The sequence below is a fragment of the Mauremys reevesii genome, linkage group 2, assembly GCF_016161935.1.
Source record: "Mauremys reevesii isolate NIE-2019 linkage group 2, ASM1616193v1, whole genome shotgun sequence".
Classification (NCBI taxonomy): Eukaryota; Metazoa; Chordata; order Testudines; family Geoemydidae; genus Mauremys; species Mauremys reevesii.
In genome coordinates this window covers 89,074,713-89,098,086 of record NC_052624.1, presented here as the reverse complement: position 1 = coordinate 89,098,086, position 23,374 = coordinate 89,074,713, and the positions used below count along the sequence as shown (strand labels likewise).

At 41.7% G+C, this 23,374-nt stretch overlaps 1 protein-coding gene across 1 annotated transcript in view; it reads right to left on the bottom strand.

The window, feature by feature from the left end:
* Nucleotides 1-1,993: 1,993 nt before the first annotated feature.
* NPSR1 (neuropeptide S receptor 1) overlaps nt 1,994-23,374 on the bottom strand; it is a 94,894-nt gene continuing 73,513 nt past the window's right edge. The window contains exons 6-9 of the mRNA XM_039521508.1: nt 11,460-11,536; nt 8,052-8,141; nt 2,392-2,572; nt 1,994-2,219 (exon numbers count right to left, since the gene is read on the bottom strand). Coding sequence (XP_039377442.1) covers nt 2,129-2,219; nt 2,392-2,572; nt 8,052-8,141; nt 11,460-11,536 — 439 coding nt within the window. The 3' untranslated portion in view covers nt 1,994-2,128. The remainder of the gene's footprint in view (nt 2,220-2,391; nt 2,573-8,051; nt 8,142-11,459; nt 11,537-23,374) is intronic.

Here is a 23,374-nt window from a genome sequence, read left to right as displayed (position 1 = left end):
CAGAAAATATTGTAAAGACTAAAAGTATAACTGGGTTCAAAAATGAATTAGATAAGTTCATGGAGGATTGGTCCATCGGTAGCTATTAGTCAAGCTGGTCAGGGACACAACCCCATTTTCTGGGTGTCCCTAAACCTCTGACTGCCAGAAGCTGGGAGTGGACAACAGGTTACTTGATAAGTGCTCTGTTAGAGACAATGGGCTAGATGGACCATTGGTCTGATCCACTATGGCCTTTCTTCTGTTCTTACATTGCAGCAGTGTCTAAAGGTTCTAAATAGGTCAGATCCCCATTGTGTTAGCACTATATTAACACAAAGAAAACAATCTCTGTCCCAATGCTCTTACACTTTTGATCCCACCAATTCACCTGAATAGGGTCTCCCTATCTCTGACCCCTCTCCTCTTCATCCTACGTTTGAAGATTCAGCTTTTTTTTTTTTTTTTTTTTGCACTCCAGGGTGTACAGCACACTTTAGAATTCATACAATAGTTTCAATTTATTGAGGGCCTAGGACAAGCAGAGAGAGAGAGATGCTGGATCCTGCACTGGGAACTCCAGAGACACAGCAGTGCAAGAACAGGCATACTGTACGGGAGCTCAGGCTGGAAGAGGAGACAGTGTGAGGTTTATCAGAGGTTCATGAGGTGGAAAGAAACTAGGCAGTGTTTAAACATAAAAGCATTCATGCTTGGAGTCAGAGGGCAGAAGAAGGGGGAATTAATTTAAATTGGAACCTGAATACATAAATATTTAGAGTCAGTTGTTTGGGTAGGGTGAAGATTTGAGCAGGTTATAATTTTTTCCCCTCCATCCCTAGCCTTAGTTAAAAGAGGAATCTTTAAAATATAGATGGGCTATAGAGAGCTTATCCTGAGTGGGATTTATATGTGGGTAACGACTGTACTATCACATCACTGAGAGATCAGTGGAGCAAGTCAAAAATCTACTGGTACATTCACTTTAAAGAATGTGTGTGGGAGCAGCAACACCAAAATGCAGACAAGGCCAGCAGCATAAACAGTAGTGCGTACAGTAAATGAATGAAAGGCTCTGTGTAAACTGGCACTACCGTCCTCAAATGGGAGTGAGCCAAACTCAACATGGTATTACTGTGCTTACCTAGTGCATTTACCAAAATGACCCAAAGGTATGCAAGAATGAAAGCAATGGTATCCTATTCCATATTGCCCATAGTTTGCAACATGTAGGTGCTAGTGTTAATTTTGCCTTAGATACAGTAGATAGGTAATATTAGCTCTTTATATGCAGTATTACATAAATGGCCCCACATTTGCTATAGAGACTACCTAGAATACAGCAAAGTCTGAGGTAAAGTTCTTTAGTTGCTGAAGGCAATTCATTAGTTGTTAAAGGTGAACACTTGTACTAAATATAACCTTTGGCAAACTGGAGTATGGATACAAATAGTCCTGTCGATTTCACTGGGACTACTCACAGAGGTGTTTGTGGGAGCTGCAATTTAGAGGCTTCCATATTTTTTTAAACAATTTAAGCCATCTGCGCTGGTTTAGTTTTACAAATATTGCACTAGCTCTTACTTAAACAGGTGAGGCAAGATCAACATCTGTTGTAAATCAGTGGCATTCTAAAGCTTCAATGGTGCTACACCAGTTTATATCCTGATGATTTTGACCCATTAATTACCATGCCCCCCACCTTTTTATATACTTCATCTATTGTGGTATATAAAGAAACCAAAATTTCATCAATAAATTAAATTGAAGGTGATATGGGCTGAGTTGAGATGATGCCAACACTTCATTGCAAATGTATTAAATAAGGCCCCTGTCTGTAATTAGCTCTAAATGGACTTTACGAGTTACATCAGCTGATAACTGTATATAGCTTCAACAAGATAATCTTTAAAAACAGATATATTTACAAACAGGTAGACCACTTGGATACAGCTTCTCTGGAAATAGAGAGTCAAATTCAGTCTTGGCATAAGAGCATGCAACTTTCCTTTATCTCAGGGCTGAATTTGGCCCGTAGGGTGTACAGTGAAAGAATTTGCAATGCCAGCCTGAAATCCATATGCTATAGAACAAGAATGAGATGTCACATTCCTCAGGCAGTAATAGTGAGGGTCTTGATATATGCACTCTAGATGTATTCAGGCTTGGACAGAGCCTGCATCTCTTGCCCATCACTTCGGTCTTTGAAAGTTCCCCCTAAGTTTCTTCCTCTTCTTTTCCTAAAGAAAATAAAAGGTAAAAATTAAAAAAAAAAAGAATTATCTACATACAATTGGTAAAGTTTAAAAATTGTATTTATGCCTCCCTCCCTTTTATTTTATTTTATTTCAATTTTTTTAAGGAAAGAAGGATAGGTGATATACAGCAGCTACTGCAATAATGAAGCAATACCCAAAAGGACGGCAGAGGCTGTTGCTGAAGATGCAGTAGATGAGGGGATTAACAGCACTGTTTAAAGATGGTAGATTCTGAATAATCACAGATGCATAGAAGCGTTCTTTGGTCTCAGGGAGTACGTTGAAGTTGTCCAGGATATCAAAGAGAAAGTAAGGACTCCAGCAGAGGACAAATGCTGCAAAAGAGAGAGGGAGATTTAAAATGCTGAAGTTAGATGGGGTGAGTATTTAAGAAGATTACCATAAAACAGATTGGCCACATATGTGTTTGCTCACACAAGAGTCTCTCTCCCTATTAACAAGTCCTAGTTAAGGGATTAGTTATTAGATCTTCATATATCTGCTCCTTTATTTTTATTGTAATAACCATAAAATACTGTGATTCTTCCAGGAAGTGTATTCATAAAGTGGTCCCCCTAGACACATCTAGGCATTATGAGAGAACTAGACAATTGAAATATAATCATAAGGATAAAAAGATAAGCAACTGAAACATCAAATACAGTGAATGGCTGTGCTAATGGTCCCCTGTGCTAACAGCCAGTGTAAACTCAGTCACCGCAAAACTAACTCCATTTTAACTGCACTATGTTTACAAGATGCATGTAGGGTAAGAGACAAGACTCTCTTCTGCACTCTCACTCCAAACCACAGCAGACTCACTGTGGTTCTGTACAGTGACTGGAGGGTGCTACAGAATGAATGTATGTGCCAGTTCAGCATAGGCCACCCTTGAAAGCAGGATTTGGAGAAGAAGAAGGAGGGTTGCAATAATGTAACATGCATGGTTCTTGGCCCCTATTCCAGTCCAGAGCTGTCACAGCAGATATTAACAGGCTACAAAATTACCTCTTGCCTTGCCCACAGGATGGGGAATGGATTCTGTCCTACCCAGCTCCCATGTAGTGTGCTCCCCCACACACCAAGTGTGCTGAGTCAAGATTTATGTGGAGCCATTGGAATAGAGTATTCACCCCTACAGAATATCACTCATAGGCTGTGAATGCATGTTTAGCTATGGGCTCAGAAAAGAGCATGCTGCCCAATGTCCAGGAATACTTCAAAACAAAACAATGTTATTTCAGGCAAGCTCTACGCTATAAATGTACATTGGTATAACTCCATCGCTAGGGATGTGAAAAATCTACACTCCAGAGTGACGCTGTTATACCCACCTAAGCCACGGTGTAGACAGCCCTAAGTCAACAGGAGACCTTCTCCCATCGACATAGCTACTGCCTCTCACGGAGGTGGATTAACGACACTGATGGAAGAGCTTCTCTCATTGGTGTAGCAGTGTCTTCACTGAAATGCTACAGAGGCGTAGGTGCACTGGTGCCTCTGCAGTGTTTTAAACATAGATATATATAAAATTTATATATATATATATGTAAAATGCTGGGCATTAACCTCCAATTCCCCAACATCCATTGAAGTACAAAGCACAGGCACTGGTTTCCCCTGGGCCCTGGGGGAGCTCAACCCCCTGTTCTGCCAGTAGGTGCACCCACGGAGTCGATGCCTATGATACAAAGGGATTTATCTACCTCTCTTGCTGAGACTCCTTTGAAAACCCTAACCAGACATTTTTAATGAGCACAAGCTTCAACATTCAGTAAGGTTAGCAACTGTTATGGCCAGCCTTGGAGCGGCAGTAGACTGTAACAAAGGCTTTCTTTTATTGCCACACAGATGAGTTTAAAAAAATAGTTGTGATTCTGTTCTTGTGAAAAGCATGATTCAGACAAATGTTTTTGGTAATTGCAAACACTAGCACTAAACAATGAAATAAGCTACTACAATATAGTTATTTCCACAAAATATGTCAGTATAAATGCTGTGCTACCATGAAAATACCCATCTGTAGATGCAGGCGTGGGTGTCAGCTATATAAGTAAATGGCTACAATTGTCTTCCTGTGCGGCACTACCGGCTTATCACAAGCCCTGGGTGCTGCAGCCTTTATTTATCTCCATGCAGTGTCAGCATCATCATTCCACTAATATAATTTTGTTTCCCTGGGAAATGAAGGGAGAACGACACCTGCACCAAGACCTCTGCTATGCAGTGAGGTAGGGAAAGCTCACTGTTCCCATTTGGGCAATCAGCATGCTTCTAGCATTGAATCAGATTGCTAAACTTTTCTCTCCTCACCCCCTGCTTCCCAGATGTCTTCACTTCTTAGTCACAGCAGATAGAACAATGGAAAATGAAGTCGATGTACAGTGGTTTTCACAGTGTCTTTTTATGCATGAGTTGTGTATACCTCACATATTAATCAGGAACACTGTGGGGTGTAAATATCTCCAAACGAGATCTCAAACCAGACAATGTCAACCATTTAATCTTCCAATGTGCTTGTTAGTTTAAATGGTAATACATAAATCCGATATTCACTCAAGAAGAACAAAACACTTCAGCACAAGCAAGGACTGTGGAAGGCTCTGAACGCAGGTGCCACCAGCAGAGTTCCATTGTTCAGGAAGTGGGTAAGTAGATGATTGCACACTACAGAGCAGAACTCTGAGATAACCATGTAGGTCTATGCAGAGAGAGATGGGGGCAGATCAGATAAATGAGAAGAGTTGTATCCAGTGGAGCCACAACCATACACATCGATCAACTACCTCCTTGTCTGGGGCGGGGCGGTTATTAAACATCCACAGAGTTCTTTTTAAATGACTGAGGGTAAGGAGAGACAAAGTGGGTGAGGTAAGATTTTTTTATTAGACCAACTTCTGTTGGTGAGAGAGACAAGCTTTCGAATTTACAGGTTTGGGAAACAGAGTGTCATAGCTCAATACAAGATGGAACAGATTGTTTAGCATAAGTAGTTACCACTTAGTTCAAGGAACCATTCAAGGTGAAGTGGCCCGTTAACATCCCTACAGTCATAGGGAGGAAAGGGGTGGGTGAGGGGGAAGTTGTTAGTGGGTTACAAATTACTATAATAAGCCATAAACCCAGTATCTATCTATTCAGTCCCTGATTTTTAGTGTCTAGCAAAGTTATGGATTTAAGCTCCCAGGCTTGTCTTTTGAAAGCATTGTGCAGGTTTCCTTTGACGATGAGGTCAGATGATACTTTGATAAAGTAGAAAATCTCATTCTAGAAAGGAGTTGAACTTATCAGAGAGATCAAAACTCAGTGTGTTTCTACTACATCACCTCTGGGCTCTACCCAGAGTGCTAGTTAAAATCCTTCCTTTGCAAATGAGTCCATGTGGAACTTTCATTCTAACATCTAGCTCTGCAGGCCCACCGACAGCAATTCTGGGCCCCAGGGCAGAGCAGTCAGTGGGCCCCCATGCACGCACAAGTCGCACCCGCACGGACATGGTCTGCCTGACATTTGGGGTGGGTGTTGCTGTGCCTGCACTGGCTGGTGCCCAGCGAGCTGCTGGTTGCACTGCTGGGCATGCTCTTCCAGCACGGCCAGGGCTTCCACGTGCGCCCCCGGTAGGGTTTCCAATTGTCTAATCGCACAAACCCAAAGACCTGTCCAATTGTGCAAAGGCCATGCCCCGTCCCGCCCCTTCTGTGAGGCCCCACCCCCTGCTCATTCCATCCCCCCTCCCTTCTTTGCTCACTCTCCCCGACCCTCACTCACTTTCACCAGGCTGGGTCAGGGGGTTGGGGTGTGGGAGGGGGTATGGGGTGCAGGCCCTGGGAAGGAGTTTGGGTGTGTGGGGGGGTGCAGGGTCAGGCTCTGGGAGGGAGTTTGAGTGCGGGCGTGGGTGCGGAGTGTGGGTTCTAGGCTGGGGGTTGGGGTGCAGGAGGGAGTCGATGCTTACCTTGGGCAGCTCACGAAAGCAACCGGCACACCCCTCTGGCAGCGGCTCCTAGGCAGGAGGCCCAGGGGGTCTCCGCATGCCACTGCCCATAGGCACTGCCCCCCGCCCTGCAGCTCTCATTGATTGCAGTTCCCGGCCAATGGGAGCTGCGGAGTTGGTGCTCAAGCCAGGGCAATGCACGGAGACCCCCTCCCACGGGCTGCAGGGACATGCCAACCACTTCTGGGAGCAACGCAGAGCGTGGGCGGCCAGGAAGCCTGCATTAGCCCTGCTGCACTGCTGGCGGTGAAGCCTGGGGGCACCCAGGGCCTTTTAAATTACCCGGGCCCCATGGTAATTGCCCCCCTCCCATTGGTGGGCCTGTCTGTGTGGCTATGTTTGCACAAGTCTTAGCTCTCGTTTAACTCCAGAAAGAGAGTAAAGTTCCTCTTTCTCCTTTTCAATGTGATGCCAGCAGGGATGATCTCTTTGCCAGTCCCCTTTTATACCTCTCTCCTAATTTATCTCTGAATTAATTAAGGGTCAGATTCTACTTGCTTTTCTTGTACTGGGTAGTACCTCACACCCCAAGCTGTCTCATTAAATGTGAATGGAATATATATAGTGAGTGTTTTCATGTGTATATAACGTATCTACAGTAGTCGGATTTATACAAAAATCCATATTTTAAAAATATAATTACAATAGTTACATAATTGTGAGTATAGGATGAGAAACTAGAGAGAGATGTGATATAAGTGGTATAGAGAAGGCATTTGCCATAAAAATGATTATTTGTCTCTCTCTGGGTAAACAATTATTTGGCTCTCTCAGGTGTGGTAAATATTGAGGTATAATGTAATAATTCATAATACTTAGCTCTTATATGGATCATTTTGCCAATTCAAATTGAGCTCAACTCAGTCAAGCCCAATAACTGTAATCATCTGATGGCTGATGGATGGGCTAATGGGAAATGAGATGGTGTTCTTATTTCAAACGACATTGAAGAAGTATGCACATCAGAAAAAATAAAACAATCCACTACAAACCTACACCCACATCCACAGCAGATGCTAACTGGAACTCTTGAGTCATTGCAGCCTAAAAGGTAGTTTTCTGGGAAAGCTGTAAGCAACTGAACAGGAGTTTAATGCCATCTTTACCTATTGCTACTGTGGCACCATATTCAGCCTTGAAGAGGCTCTGGAATTATTCCGCTGAATGTTATGGACCTAATGAGCTCAATTAACCAGTGACTACTGGAGTTGCTGCTGCTCCTGTTGAAGTCAGGGACACTCTGGGACTCATCTACAACTGATGTAACCTGTTTTGTTCCATTGAAGTCAATGGTGCTACATCAGCTTATTTCAGCTGAAGATCTGGCCCTTATGGGGTGCTGGAGCAATGTGTATAGCGGGGGTGCTGAGAGCCATTGAACCAAAGTGTAAACCCTGTATATGATGGAAACCTCTTCAAGCCAGGGGGTGCAACAGCACCCCTAAACCTAGCACCTATGGGCCCTTGTCTTCAAGGGGTGCATGTTTAGACCTGTAAGGGTGGAAACTAGTTTGGGTTAGGGACCTGTATTTTATTTGTCTGTAAAGCACAATGAAGACACATCCCATTGTGGAAGTAATAATCCACATACACTGAACAAATACAATTCCAAGTTAAAGTCATTCACAATTAAACATTTTCTAAATATCTTTACTATTTGCTGAAGAACCATTTATATTGTCTGTAGCTAAAAGAGCAGTTCTTCCATAAATACATTGTAACCAAAATTCTGGATTACAGTCAGTCAAATCCCTCTCTTATCTATACCAGCTCTTTTCGTTCTCTTTACCTATATAGCTACCAACTGTATGGTTTTCACTTACCAAGAATAATTACAATGCTGTACTTGATAGCTTTAACTTTAGCCTTTGATATGATCCCTCGATGGGTGTATCTGGCACAGAATTTGCCATCTGGAGAAATAAGAAGGAGAAAGGTTAAATGCAGGACTTCCGATTAACTAGCAGGAAATGCAGGGATCAATGGAGTTATAGAATCGGGCCAACCTTCCACTAATTGAAATCAACGTCCATCTGATGCTCAACATTAGAACTGGATGGGAATCTTCTGAAAAACATTTTTAATTTTCAAAAATGCTGATTTGTCAAAACTAAAGCTTCCTAGGAAAGGGTCAGAGATGTGATGATTTTCCTATTTGAAACTTTTTTGGACAAAAGTTTCAAAATTATCAGTCGCCATTTTGACGTTTTTGAAATGTCAAGTGTTGTTTTCTGGTTTAAAATGAGTTTTCATTTTGAAACTTGAATTAATTTATACTAAAAAAAAGTTTAAAAATAAAAAAGGCAAAAAATTAAACAAAACATTTCAGAATTATCAAAATTAAATATTTAGGTTGACCCCATCTGTATTTTTTTCCTTTGGATTATTAGTTTTGTTTTATACAGTCAAAATTTATTTTCATTGATATTTTGACTTTTTGTACTAATTTTTGGGGCAGGTACATCTCAGGTTTGGCATCCAAAAACTGAGCCTCCCAAAATCACTAGTCACTTTTGAAAATCTTGGCCCAGGTAACCACTTACCCAGCAACAACAATGCTACTTTACATGCGATATTTTGTGAAAAGACTGTTAAAAAAAGACCTTGAAAAATACAATTACTATTCATTTCTTAAATGCATTTTATTGAGAAGAATTTTTAAAAGCTCCATTCTCAGTTCCCTTAAATAATCCTTTTCTCTTTTTTTATCCCTTAGGTAATCAATCATATATTTTCCCTTATTCATGTTTGTTTAATAATAATTAAAAAGGACTTTTGTTGAACAGCTTCTCAGAAACGAAATGTGCCTTGAATTTAGAAGCCATGAACCTGACTCTCTTCTCAGTTATGCTGGTGTAAATCAGGTGCAACTCTGTGGAAGACACACTACGGTAACTGAGAGGAAAATCAAGAGCTATAATTGAATGACACCAAAGTGATTACTATAATATACATGATTTCACTGTGATTATTCATTTTTCTTTTGTCACTGTTGTGATGTCACAGTTTTGAACACAGCCTGAGGTCCCCCCAGACAGCTTCTACATCCCGGCCTACACCCAGGGTCTGCTGAAACTGGTTGGTATAAGAAGCTAATAGGACTATAGCCTCAGCCAAAGCTCCGCCCACTGCAGCCCTGATTGGTGGATTGCCTGGCTCCACTGGTTGGTCCAACCGCGCTATTTAGGCCCGAAGATGGGACAGGAAGTTTCTCTCAGCTACAAGGTGATTTCTTGTTGTGGCTGCATTCGACCCTGCTTGTTCTCCTGCACCCAAACTTGTTCATGATTTTTGCTTTGTTCCTGTCTCACTCCTGCCTTTGGTCCTGTTCCCACTGTGCTCCTGCTCCATGCTTGGTCCTTATCTTGTCTCCATTTCCTGCCCTTATCTCTCATCTTCAATCACCCATTACCATTCCTGGCTTTGATCCTGGCCTCCAACTGCTGACCTAGACTCTGGCTTAAACCTTGGTTCTGGCATTTAGTCTAACCCAGACTCAGCTCTGACCTTCAGCTTTGATTCCTGGTTCTGACTCTGACTTGACCTCTGGCTATCGTGATTGGCAGTTGACTCTGGTGCAGACCCTTGGCTTCATTCTCCAACCTGGATGCCTGCTCTGCCCGCCACATCTGACTCCAGCTCTGACTACTAGCCCAGACCACCTACATCCTCATCCATGGCAACTCTAAGGTAAAATTAGTTACATTCAATATAGCAAACACATTTAGGGATCATATTTATTAACTGACCTCTTGTCTTGTGTAGCCTCAGCTTAGAAGTGAAACTTCAATGATCTCTGTGGTAATGGGACACTGTGTATATTAATGTCTTCTGCACATCTTACAGCTAGAGCTTGTTGAGGCTACATAATTGGTGTAACTGGTAAAAAGGATCAAGATGGCTTTGTAGCCAGTGAAAGATCACATCTGGAAGTTGAACTAGCTCATATTAATGTTCATGGGAGTTAAAGACTAGCCCAAAAAGGAGACTATACCCCTTAGATGTGAAGATGGATTTATCTTTCCAGGCTACCTGAGCCTTGTTACATTATGAATTTGGGGTGGCTGGAATTCTAAACCAGCCCTGCTCAGACTTGCTGAGGGGAGGGAAATCTTTGCAAGTTTTGTGATTGGTAGGTTTGATAATTATGATGCAATGTTGATTGTGGAAGCATCATCATGTCATGATTCTAGCCCATAAGTGTTCATTGCTCATGTATAAATGGGCAAATGTCTGTACATTTAAATATTCAAGTTTGCATAGCTGAATGTACCTGATTTATGCATGTCAGTGTGGGATTTGCTAGCATTAAAAAGGTGTGTGCAAATTTTGGATGCATAATTTTATTATTGGTAACCTAGAGTGTGCACATCAGAGTGGTATAATAATAAAATCCCTCTCCCATCCAGGCATTCAGATTATGTTACAATTTGTAATAAAATATAATTAAAAACAATTTGAAATATGAGTTGAAGGTAAATCTCCGGAAACAGCAAAGGCCCATGTGTAATTGGAACCTCAATTCAGATGGTGTCACTGACTACACAGTTTGGTTTTATTAAATCACAGCTCTCCTTCCTATCTCAGTACTGTGGTTCCACTTAAGCTTCAGGGTTAATTGATTATTTCATAGCATGTACTGTTGTGAGTAGGGGAATGAGTAAGATGGTGACAGCTAGTGAGTAGGAAACATCCAGTGGCTGGTAGTTTGGGTTCAGAGAAAATAGCTTCCCAAAAACTCTCACTTTTCCAAATCACATCAGAACAGTCTGAGTCCCTTTGGCCTACAGAATAGGGATAGAAACCCCAGGAGAACAGGTCTCTGTTACTTTTGCATTTGGGTATTTCTGATGCTGACTGGAATCCAGACGAGCAAAGGCATATCAAAATGTAGCAAAAGTATTGTACAAATGCCTTTTAAAAAAGGGTTGGTTCGAGACATGGAAGCTTTAGAGGGAATAAGGGATCTCACTTTTTTTCTCATCATCTATCCTCTGTGAAAATGGGCTCTCTGTCCAAGGAAAGAGGAAATTGTTCACAACTCATTTCTAACCTACTTGTGCAAACAGCCATTAAAAGAAAATAATTCCTTTAATAATAATAAATAATTAGACATTGGGATCATACCAAGACTCTGAGTTCAGATGCTCTCAAACTTTAAGGGGATCAAAAGTTAGAAGATCCACATCAGAATTTTATGGCTTTGGCCCATCTCTAAAGTCTAGACTCACCAGTACAGTTGGAAATAATTGCAGCCTGAGGTTTACTCTTCATCCATATGGTTCGAATCACAATGAAGTAAATGACACTACAGTTGGGGAGAGAAGAGGAAAATAAAAAGAATCTTTGAGACTATGTGGTGCAGTGAATTTAACTAAGGCCCTGGTCCTTCAATGACCTCTGCACCTACAGAGAGCTCTGGTTGTTTGGAGCTAATTTCAGGATCAGAATTTAATCCTTAGCTCTTATTATCAGATCTCAAAGTGCTTTGCAAGAGAGGTAGGTGTCATTATCCCCATTAGAGGTAAGTATCATTATCCCCAAGGCACAGAGTTGAAGTGATTTGCCCGAGGTCACAGAGCACATCAGTGGTGGAACTGAGGATAGATCCCACTTCTCCTAAGTTCCTAGTCTTGTTCATTGTCTCATGTTTAGGGAAGGACTCTGTACAAAAATGTCACTTTGCCTATGAATTCTCATAGACAGAAGGGACCATCATGATCATCTAGTCTGACCTCCTGCACAGAACCTTGCCCACCCACTCCTGAAATAGACCCATAACCTCTGGCTGAGTTACTGAAATCCTCAAGTCATGGTTTAAAGACTTCAGTTTGCAGTAGTTTAAACCTGCAAGTGACTACTCCTGAGGGAATTCTGCGCCCCAAATTAAAAGTTCTGCACATAATATCTTACAATTCTGCAAAATTCAGTAAATTTTATTTGTCAAATAAATGTGGAGACTCCAGCATGGCATTAGGGAGCACAGGCCACTAGCTGCACAGAGATGGGAGATCACTTTGCAGCTCCCCCAGAAACATACCAGGGCCCTGCCCCTTCCATGCCAGGTGCACCAGTGTGGGAAGGCAGGCTCAGCCCAGCAGGATCCAAGTGTGGTGGGGAGCCAGGTGTGGGTTGAGAGGGGTTCTCTCAGTGGGGGGATCTGGATGCACAGGGGCTTGTTGGGGGGGTTCTGGGTGCAATGGTAATGGGACTCTGTGTGGGGGGGTCCAGGTAAAAGTGGTTGGGGCTCAGTGGAAGGGGGATTCTGGATGCAGGGGGGATAGAGCTCGGCAGGGAGGTCTGGGTATGGGAGGTTCATTGGGGGGGGGTCTAGATGCTGGGGGAGTGGGGCTTGGTGTGGTATGGGGATCTGGGTGCCGGTGGCTCATCGGTGTTCCAGGTGCAGGGGGAGCGGACTCAGCAGGGGGGATTCTGGGTATAGGGGTATAGGCTCGGCGGGAGGCTTTGCAAATGAGGGGGTCTGGATGCATGGGGGTTAGGTGGATGGGGAAGCAGCTCCCTATACAGTGATACTTCCTCCTATAGCTGAGGAGTAATGGGTGCAGGAAGTGGGGTGGTAGTGGGGGAGGGGTTGCAGAGCTTCTTGTAGCCTGGGGAAAAATCTGAGGGTAGGTCTGACCCAGCCCCGGATGCTGTGCAGGGAGAGAGGAAGTCCTTTCTTGCCCAGCCTAGCCGGGACTAGCAGCTAAGCCTGGCGCAGGGTAGGAACCACCAGCTGGGTCTTCCCCAGTCTCATCCCCTGCCTCACAGTGATTTACCTCTCTGCCAGCTGCCCTGGGCACCCAAAACATACTGCTGGGGAGGGTCACATGACTACTCTTGTAGCTTCCCTTTGCTTCTTCATCAAAGTCATTTTTCTGTGGGGAAGCAAAAAAATCTGCACGGGATATGAATTCTGCCCCCCAAATCCCTGCTTCAGCCCAAAGTCCCCTCCCACACCCTGAACCCCTCATTTCTGGCCCCACTCCGGAACCCACGTTCCCAGACCAGAGCCCATACGCCCTCCCACAATCCAACCCCCTGCCTCAGCCTGGAGCCCGCTCCCGCCCCCCACCAATGTCCATCACTAAGTCCAGTAATTTTGTCAAGTGTCCATCACACAACATGGTGGTTCTGACTCCTGCCTGTAACTCCACCATCCTGGGATAAGTCCTGAGTTGGAAGGATATGAGAAAGAAGAAAAGCAGGTATATAGTTGTTTCCATTCTAGGACCTGATCCTGCACCCATTAGACAACAATTATACAGCTTCAGAAGCAGTTGCAGCTGCAGTCCCTGACACACATACATACTTCCTGTTTCCTCTTAGCTTTTCCAAACTCAAAGACTACAACTCCCAGCATGGGATCTGGATCTAGCAATTCCATAGTGAACCAGGCTGAAACTTGGGACTGTTTTTAGGAGCTTTATAGAGATCAAGAAGTGTCTTTTACTCCTAACTTTCTATCATATGGCTTCATCAACAATAAATAACCATTTCTTTTATAAGTCGTCTTAATTTCAACTCATTTTCAGGTAGACCTCGGAGAACAATGCAAGAGGCTTTTCTGTAGACATTCTCATTTTAAGATTTGCAGTGGCTGTGCTTGCATCCCTTTTGGGTTCATTTCTGTAGAAATTAGTCATCCGGTTTCCATGCACAATATTTGTGAACATTGAATTTCAGCATCTGAACCAGAAGCATTTGCAAATACAGCCAATAAGGCTTTTATGTACATCAGCTAAAGATTCCAGCCTGCTCTCTTTGTTCCATTCATTCAAACATTTGGCTAACTCCTGGCTGACCTTAGAATTTTCCTTTTGATCTTCAGAGGTTTTCAGTGACTGGATCATCTGCTTTGGCCTGGGTGAGATTTCCTTCACATCTCTTTGCAACCTTTTAAAAATCTATTTCTGTCATTGACATTTCTCCTTTCATTACTCTGAGGCAAATCATTCGTTCATTTTATTTTCTAACAAAGCCTGCCTCTTCTGACAAGAAATTATCTTGCTGGCTTGTACAGATCCTGTTTGTATTTTATTTACCTGACCTCTTTTTTTCTCTTTATGGGCCAGAACAATATCTACCTCATGTGCAATTTAGTCTCTAACCTTTGATTGTGGCGTTATCTTTAATAATTCATTCTTTTATATACTCTGTTTCTCATTCTTACCTTTAATTAATTCTTGACCTTTCGAACATATTCACACAGGCCTTCCTTCATTCTTGGTGCATTCATTGCTATCAGATGATACGTAAACAGTACTTAATAGAAATGGTTTGGTTTTATTATTGTTAGCTTTTTTCCCTTCTAGGCTCTTCCTTGACTGTTTTATCCCATTTCATCCCAAGTTTTCTGGTACCAAAATGGTGCTAAATGCCATATCCTGAAGTTCTTGCTTTTTGTTTCCCCTCAGTCCATATTTGAACGCAACCAGAATTTAGCTTGTTTAAGGGTTTATATAAGCTCTTGAAGATTTGAGATAATCAACAAAATAACAAATAGTAACAAACAATTTACATTTAAGTATCACTTTACGTGACGAAAAATCCCATAGTTTCAAAAACAAGATCCATACAAGAACATTTTAAATACAGCCACCTCTGGGACAGAGGGTGGTGGTAGCACATTATTGGGGCAGGGAAAATGGCACTCTTCATAAGAGCAGTGGTTTGTCCTCGTTATCTTGTCATGAGATTTTTCAGACTGTCTACAAAAAGTAATAAAACATAGGATCAAATCCTGCCTTCACTGGCAAACAGCTGTGCCGCTGGTGTATTGGGGGTTAACTAGTCCCATGTATGGCATAAAGAACATCCTTCCATCCCATGGCAGAGCACCACAGTGTACTGGTACTTTCTGTCTAAGCATGGGCAAGGTGCAAGTCTGCTGCTGGTGAACCCTGACCACTGAGGACATTCTACATAGTCTAGTTTGACTCCTAGCCTCACCCATTTTACAGAAAACGATAACCCTGTAGGCCATCAAGTACATCCCAGTACTTACATGGCAGCAGCTTCCAGAGCATTCTTGTGTACATATTCTGAAACATGCCAAACCAATTATTTTGGCTCTGTGTTTAGAGAAGGGTATTCTGAATTAGGTATTCAGTCTCAAAGTCAGAATCCCTGGATCCCAGAATCTAAAACACTTTTCTGTAATCTCATTTAGGATATGTCCCTCTGCACTGTATTTAATTCAGGGGACACTATTTGGTCAGAGCTGATTTCCATTGTGGAAGAGAAGTTTGACGTCTTGTGTTTATATCTAGTGCAGACTGAAGATGTGGATATCCTGTTTTAATGCAGAAAAGATAAATCTGGGACTTTAAGATTTCAGCCAAAAATAAATTGCATGCTGTTCTGTTTACAGTATGCAGAATGAAAGAATGAACGAACCCTTCCAGGATTTGAATATGTAGTTGCATCTAGGTATACAAGATCTGATGCTTACAACATCCAGTTAGTACACTGAATTTCAATTAGTGTAATTATTCTTATCATGGCTACTATTATTCAGTTGTGCTCTCTAATGCACCCCTGGATTCTCCCCTGTGTATCTCACTGGTGTTGAAATAAATGAGATAACATTGCAAAAAATCAGAGAAAGGTAAACAGCTGAAAGCTAGTGGCTTCAAACAATGTCACGGAAGGCCTTGAGCTACTCGATGTACCATACATAATGTGCATACTATCAGGGGCGGCTCTAGCAATGTTGCCGCCCCAAGCACGGCAGCACGCTGCGGGGGGCGCTCTGGCGGTCGCCAGTCCCGCGGCTCTGGTGGACCTCCCGCAGACGTGCCTGCAGAGGGTCCGCTGGTCCCGCGGTTCCGGTGGAGCATCTGCAGGCACGCTTGCGGGAGGTCCACCGGAGCCTCCTGCCGCCCTCCCGGCGACCGGCGGAGCTCCCCCCGTGGCATGCCGCCCCAAGCACGTGCTTGGCGTGCTGGGGCCTGGAGCCAGCCCTGCATACTATTTCTTTTTATTTGTGATATTCAAAAATCAGGGACACAGTTCATTGCAGGTAGCTTGTTCAAATATAGCTATACCATAAGTGATTTTCTTTTTGATGCTTCTATGTATTGTTTATTTTCTAGACTCATACAGCAAGCTGTATTTGGAAATGATTTGGGATAGTGGCAGACTTGATTGATAGAGCCTAGCTGTGCTGTAATGCTGCTAAGTTTGGGTTCCAAGGAGAGGCACATCACTCCTGATGGCTGCTTTGTGGAGCAGAGTGGCACCATGATCTCAGTGAGGGCTCTAAGTGCTATTGTCGTACAAATTAGAAGTACAGTTAGCTGTTCAGTTCCATTGGTGTTTATTGTTCAGCTGCAAAGTCATGGAATTATAAACAACTGTGAAGTTTTGTACTTTTTAAAAAGTTCCCCGTGTTATCAGTTCAGGTATTGGGTTTTGTTGTTTATTTTCAGTTTAAGTTAACCGAAGGCTTCTGCTTAGGTGTTCAAAGCCGTGGCAAAATGAGAATGTATTTAAGGCTCAAGTCCTCACTTCTTTCTTAAGAAGGAAGAGCAAAGAGAAAAGACAGTCCCAAAGAATAGGAAGCAGTTCCCATCTGTGAGAGACTGAGATGGCAGACAAAGAAAATAAGAAACAGATGTGGAATGTAGTACAAAAGTACAGCCATCTTTATGCACTGTGCACAATTCCAGCCATCTCTCAACCATCTCTTTGTATCAGCGGCCATGGTCAATATATAAGCAGACTGTAGATGGGCGCACAACCTTGTAGTCTCAACGGAACTAATTTAGCAACAGACAATATTTTCTCTACACGTCTCTTGATATAGATTTAATATTTCTGACAAGCCCTTTTCATGACAACTAGGGTGGTGACAGGAACTATGTGTGAAATCCTGGCCTCTTTGGAAAAAACTCCCATTGACTTCATAGATTTCACTGGGACCATGATTTTGTCTGAGAACTCTAACCCCAACTTGTTACACCTGGAGGGTGTGGCAGACTCAGGAAGGAGTTAAAAGAAAGGAGCCCAATGCAGTTGAGTGAAAGAGACTTAGGAGAGGTGGTCTGGGGTGCTTACTCTGTGGGAAGGATGTAATGGCAGCCAGCGGGAGAACTTAAGATGGATTACAAGCTAAGGCCTGTGGTAGGCAGAAATTGCTTAGTTCCTATTTTTTGAGATTTGCTGAGGGACTTCAGAGGGATGCCCTGCAAGCTGCTGCTCTGGAAGGAGAGTCAGATCACTCTTCTTTGATATAAAATGTCTGTTTGTTACAATACATACAGGTGTTAATGATCCTCAGAATTAGAAAAACATTATTGAAAATTAAATCTACTTAGCTTTAAAAAACAAAACGGTTGTATTTTTCATTTGATAAATATACTGTGGTAGATGCTCATCCAGGCTCAATATTTATAGGCTCACATCACCAGTATGTTGTTGATAAACAGACTTAAATTCATTTTCTGTGAAATTGCTTATAATTATCATCTAAGTTTTTCTATTGTTGCTTTTTCTCTGCTATGTGTAACACCATGCAGATGCATGGCTGTATTATGCCTCCTAATTGTTGGCAATGACTTGTAAATCGTTGACTAATTTGCTTTCACACACCTATTATACCTACCATTATTTAAGTGAACTGTCAGGCTGACATTACTGTCAGAATATAGCCTCTAGGTTCTTAGATGAACTCAGAAGCAGAAACTATTCGATCAAAATCAATAAACTGGCTTTGGTATTTTTATTCCTGTTCAGTGATTTCTCACTAGCCTTTTGTCATATCTGGCCTCTATTTCACTCTAGCATCTTGTTTTTAAACTGCATTTTCTTTTCAAATATTGATTACTTACTTTTTTTCTGCTTATTTTTCCCCTTGCTGCAGTCTGATTGTTCCACTGGAACTCTGATTTCCCCCTTCTCCCCCCCTCCCCAACACCTTGCAGCTTTTGTTCTCCATATTTCAAACTACTTTGTTTTTTTGTGAATTCAGACTTGTACTAAATAAGTGACTAGTGTTATTAATACTGCTCCTATATTTAACAGATTAAAGCACAGGAAAGGACAATCTGTGAGTTTAAATAAACCACTAATCAGAACACAAACCTTTCACAGATTCTGAATTTCTGAAGGCACAAAGTTCTATATAAAGACCTCAGATATGAACTATTAACTATAGTGATTTGTTTCACATGACATGAATGAATCAAGTGTTCATATGATAGAAGTCAATATCCACTGACTCCAGTGGCTATCGTTCCACAGAATGTCCCCTCATTAATGGGTGTGCATATCAGGTGATTCCCAAGAGGTAATCAGCACCTTTGACTCCTATTGAAATTGCAGTATTCAGCATTTCTCAGAATCTGGCCAAGTGACTTCAATCACAGATGATGGCACTTTGTAGCAATGGACCCAAAATGAGACTGGACATGTCACTACTGCAGTTTGCTGATACTCCTAGTCATCTTGGTTTCAGGCAGGTTGGAAATATCACCTCCAGAATAGTTGGGAATTTTGTCTGAATAATGACTGAAGGAACTGTGGAAAATGGTCTGTTTTGTCATGTTCTGGCATTTCTGATTCTCCCCTGACAAAAAGCAATGACTTAGGAGGAGCTTTTGTAATGAAGAGTACATATAACCCACACAGGATTCATCATGTGCTTTGGGAAGAGGCTCTGATTACTTCCTTTTATATTTGAACTAGTTCTGGTTCATGCTTAGTGGAGCTGAGTAAAACATTCACAACAAAACACCAAAATGCATGAAACTCTGATTTTCATGGTGTATTGCAAGCTCCCAATTCAGACCACTTTGCTGAAAGATTCACTAAGCCTTGTGGGTGTTTTAAACAATCCTGGGCTGATTTATCATTTTGTGTTGAAAACATTATGGTTTTGAAGCAAAAAAAAAAAGGAAAAAAAAGAAACTTTAGTTGTGTAGGTTACATTTTTCCTTTGTGTTCAGACCCTAAGCGCTCACCTTGTAACTCCAGGTATACTAGATTTTAGATTATAGATCATATTAGATTATAACTGTATTAAATGGGAGGTGGTTCTTTAAATAAATGTATAGAAGGGGAGGAAAGTGAAATAATATATTATTTGGTTGCTGAGACTGAGGTTCTGAGGAGATGAGACGTTAATTGTAGGAACAGATCTTCCTAGATTTAGGTTACTCTGGACCTTTGCAGTATTGCCATCCCCAACTGTGCGAAAGTCATGAATCCAGGCCACAAAATGAACTCTGAAGTAATATCAGTCTATTTGTATTCGTATTGTTTACATTTTGGTTTCTGATCCTTTTGGGTACACTCAGGTTACATTTTGGGGGCTCTTCTCTGCAGCCTGGAGGGCGAGAAACGTACTTTGTTTTAACAAAAGCTTAGGTTCTCTTCAAGGGCTGGGCCATTACCGAGAACACTAACTATTGTGAGACTTGTGATACAATTGCAAGAGTTGGTCATGTTGCCATTGCCTTAAATTTCAGTGCCCTGGGTGATGTTCTAGTGGATGTAGAAATTGATGAATTCTACAGTTTCCTTGTAAACACGATTGCACCAAAGAAAATACCAAAGTCTTGCTTCTCCAAACGCAGAACGGACTAAGAACAAAAGGAATGATTTCTCAGTTTACAGCCTGAAGCCTTGTTGGCCAACAGACCTATAAGCTCACTGTCTAGCTTTCTCCAGGGTACACACCGTGCTCACAGGTACTGCTCGGCTTTCTTGCCTCTGCCCCCCTGTTCTTGTCTGTTCCATTTCTGGGTTCTCTCCTTTCCCTTCCCTACCTTTGTCACAGTACCCAGTGGAACCCTTTGACCACATGGTGCTAGTTTCCGGGAAGGTTCTATTAGGCCTTGCTTTAGATGTGATCCTTTCCCTGTCTTTATGTATCTTAAATGAAGGTCTTGTCCGTGCATCAGTTTGAACGAGATTCTAATTCAACCCATAATAGGGTTTCACCCAGCTCATTACAATAGAAGGTGCTATAAATCAGCTGCAGTATGAGAGAAACCTGAAAGACATGTATGGTAAATGGACTATGACAAGAAAAAACTGTTCAGTCAAACTTGAATACTTATAGTGAGTTACATTTTGTGTCTGAAGACGTAAAAGCTTCTCCCTTGGTTACGCTATGGATGTGCCCTCCCAGACAATGTAATATTCTAATCAGTACACTCCTGTAGAGCAAACAGTCTTTATAGAGATTCAGACAGAGCTAACTTAGAATGAATTGCACCTGACGGTGCCTTCAAACATGTTTCAAATGTATCTGCAATGTTGTTGAATCAAGAGTTGATTTGAAGAGTAGATGAAGCGGGTGTACAAAAGAGGTTATTAAAGAAATGTTCTCTCCCTATTTTCATGTTTTGTTGTAAAAAAAATCTCTTTCTAAGTAAAATGCAGTAAGTTGTCTGACTTCCTGTCCAGACATATTCCTTCCTTCTGTGACACTGTGCTTGTGTGTTCGGTGGGGGGTATTTTAGTTTCCAGTAAAATTGAAGGAGATGGGGGTGGGAGGACTTGACAGAAACAGAGGTGTGGGGGATTTTAAATGGCATCTTGATTTAAAGACAGTTTTTCTGTGTGACAAAAGAAAAGCCCTGTTCAGTTTACTAAATTATGTCTCTCATTTTTATAATTACTGTCATGTAGTAAAGTACTATAAAGTACTATAAAGTACTATAGGAATATTACAGATCTAATACAAATTCCTCTCTCCCTCCTCCCTTTGAGATGGTGCCTTCTTTGTGATCAAATGTAATATGCATCTAAAAGCATTAGCCTAATGCTTTTAAGTACTTACATAAATACCACTGTAATACAATAAGTATAAATTCATGGTGGAAGGAAGGCTAATGTCTATCTGGTCCTAGGTGCTATTTGTATTTGCTGGCTTGGCTGGTTGCTCTGCAGGTGAAGCACTTTTATTGCAATTCATTTCTTGATGTCAATGAGCATCCTGCACCTTACAGGACTGAGCCTATATACAAAGGTAGCTTCTCATTAGAAAATGGCAGGATAAAACAAAGCACATTTTGTTACAGTTCAGAGTGACTGCACCTGTATTTTCCCCCACAGTGGCCCACCCAGGGCATCCACTCAGGCTTCCAGCTTCCAAGCTGTTACCTCTCCTGAGTGGAAACCTGCTCTGTCCTCTCTCCTGTCTGACTAGGGTATTGCCTGGCTGCCTAGTTCCCTGCCTTCACTGTGCTATTCTCAGCAGAGACAGGCTGCCCAAGCACACCTGCTTTCTATCTCTTCAGAGACAGACAACAGCATAATTGCTATATTATAAGCTCCCACACAGCCCTTTCTGTGCAAGCCTATTTTTTTCTTAAAGTAAAAATCACTAGAGAGAAAACATACAAAAAACAATACATGAATGCTAATAAGCTTACCAGAGTTCACCCCAACCCTAATGTAGATTCTGGCAGGAGCAGTCCTTCAAATCACCACGCAAGGGGTTTCCTTATTGTTATAAGTGCATCACAGCTTCGGCTCAGAACAAGCACACCGTCTTGAGGCCTCAGCAGGTCCGGTCCTTCCAACCCTACCCTAAGGATTGGGGCTCTCGATGGACTAGAAATCCTGTCCATTTTCTGGATAAGGAAGAAGGCCCTGATCCAGTTTGAAACCAGGCTATTTATAAAAAAAAAAACTTAATCTGTTGGTCCGTGGAGAATCCAGTTTGAACAAGTATATGTTCATCTCTGTAGAGGGGGTGGCTTCAAAGAGCCGCTAACGGAGAAAGAACATTAGCATCTGCCCCCTTCCATAAAAAGTGCATACAATTCCACAATAACCTATATATGATTGCATTTTTAATATGATGTACCCCAAAGATATTAACCCTAATTCAATAAAGTCTATCTTAATTCAGCAAACTTAATCTTAATTCCATACAATTTGTTCAGGATACTGTCAGTCTGTTACACATTTCATTTGTTAATGAATTGCATGATGTGGAGGAGTGAAAACCATGTAATGCTTTTCTCACTTATATATGAAATTAGTATAATTAGGAATGTTTAGATTCAAGTATGCTTGTTAATGCATAATTCCACAGATGAAGGATCAAAAAAAAGCTATGATCTAGTTTCTTCAAGCACTTAGGCGATGATTCAGCAAACCCATCTAGTTCAGGAAAGCACCTATGTACTGCTTTACTTTGAAATAGGTGCTTAAATCGGATGGACCTTAACAGAGCTTAAGCACCTGCTTAAAGTTAAGCAGGGAACAAGGATGGAAATGGATTTAAGCACATGCCTAAGTACCTTCCTCAACTGAAGCCTTATTTAAAAACATCTCGATATATTATATTTTGAATTATAGGTGTATTTAAAGTCTCCTTGCTTGCTTTCTGATTCTGACTAGCTGGATACATCTAAGTCTGACCACTAGACACAGCACAACTTTGCAGTCAATATATGTTATGACATTCTATGTAATGAGAAGTGTACCAACATGACTAGGAGAGGGGCGTTTATATCTATAATACAGGATGTAGGAGTTTTCCCATGGAAAACTTCTAAATTTTAGACACAATTTTCTGAATTTTAGCCGTTCTTAAGACATTCCTGACCTCAAAATTATTCCCAAATTGTCCATTTCTCTAGAATTTTGTCCTAGAATTGCAGTATAAAACATTCCCAAAAAAGACACTATGCTTTTAAATTGCTTTGTATGTACCTCGTTTATCCTTTTTTGTTCTCTAACTTCATTCAGGTTTCATTCTTATTTAAAACTAGGCTACCTTTAGAACACTAAAATATACAAGAAGAAATAATCCTTCCTGGGATGAAAGAATGATCCAGCAGGTGTTTTCCATCTGAGGCTTTTTTTTCTCTTCCCTTTAAGAGGCACAAATGATGACTTTGTTTGTTACAACTGTGCAATCTAGACCAGAGGATGGATGGCTTAATAAAGTTAACTTCGCTATGAGCAGAATTCAAAAGTTATTGCTTTTCTCTAGAGAATGACTTTAGGCCAAGTTGTATCAGCAAAAGCTTTAGTTGACAGATGCTCAGCTGAAATTGATGGTTTGAGCCACCAAAGGTCCCATGATCTCACAGTTATTTTGTTTTGCTGGAGATGTCAGTTGCTCCTGGAAGCTGCAGAACCAATCTCTATGACTAAACATTAAAACTACAGAACACTA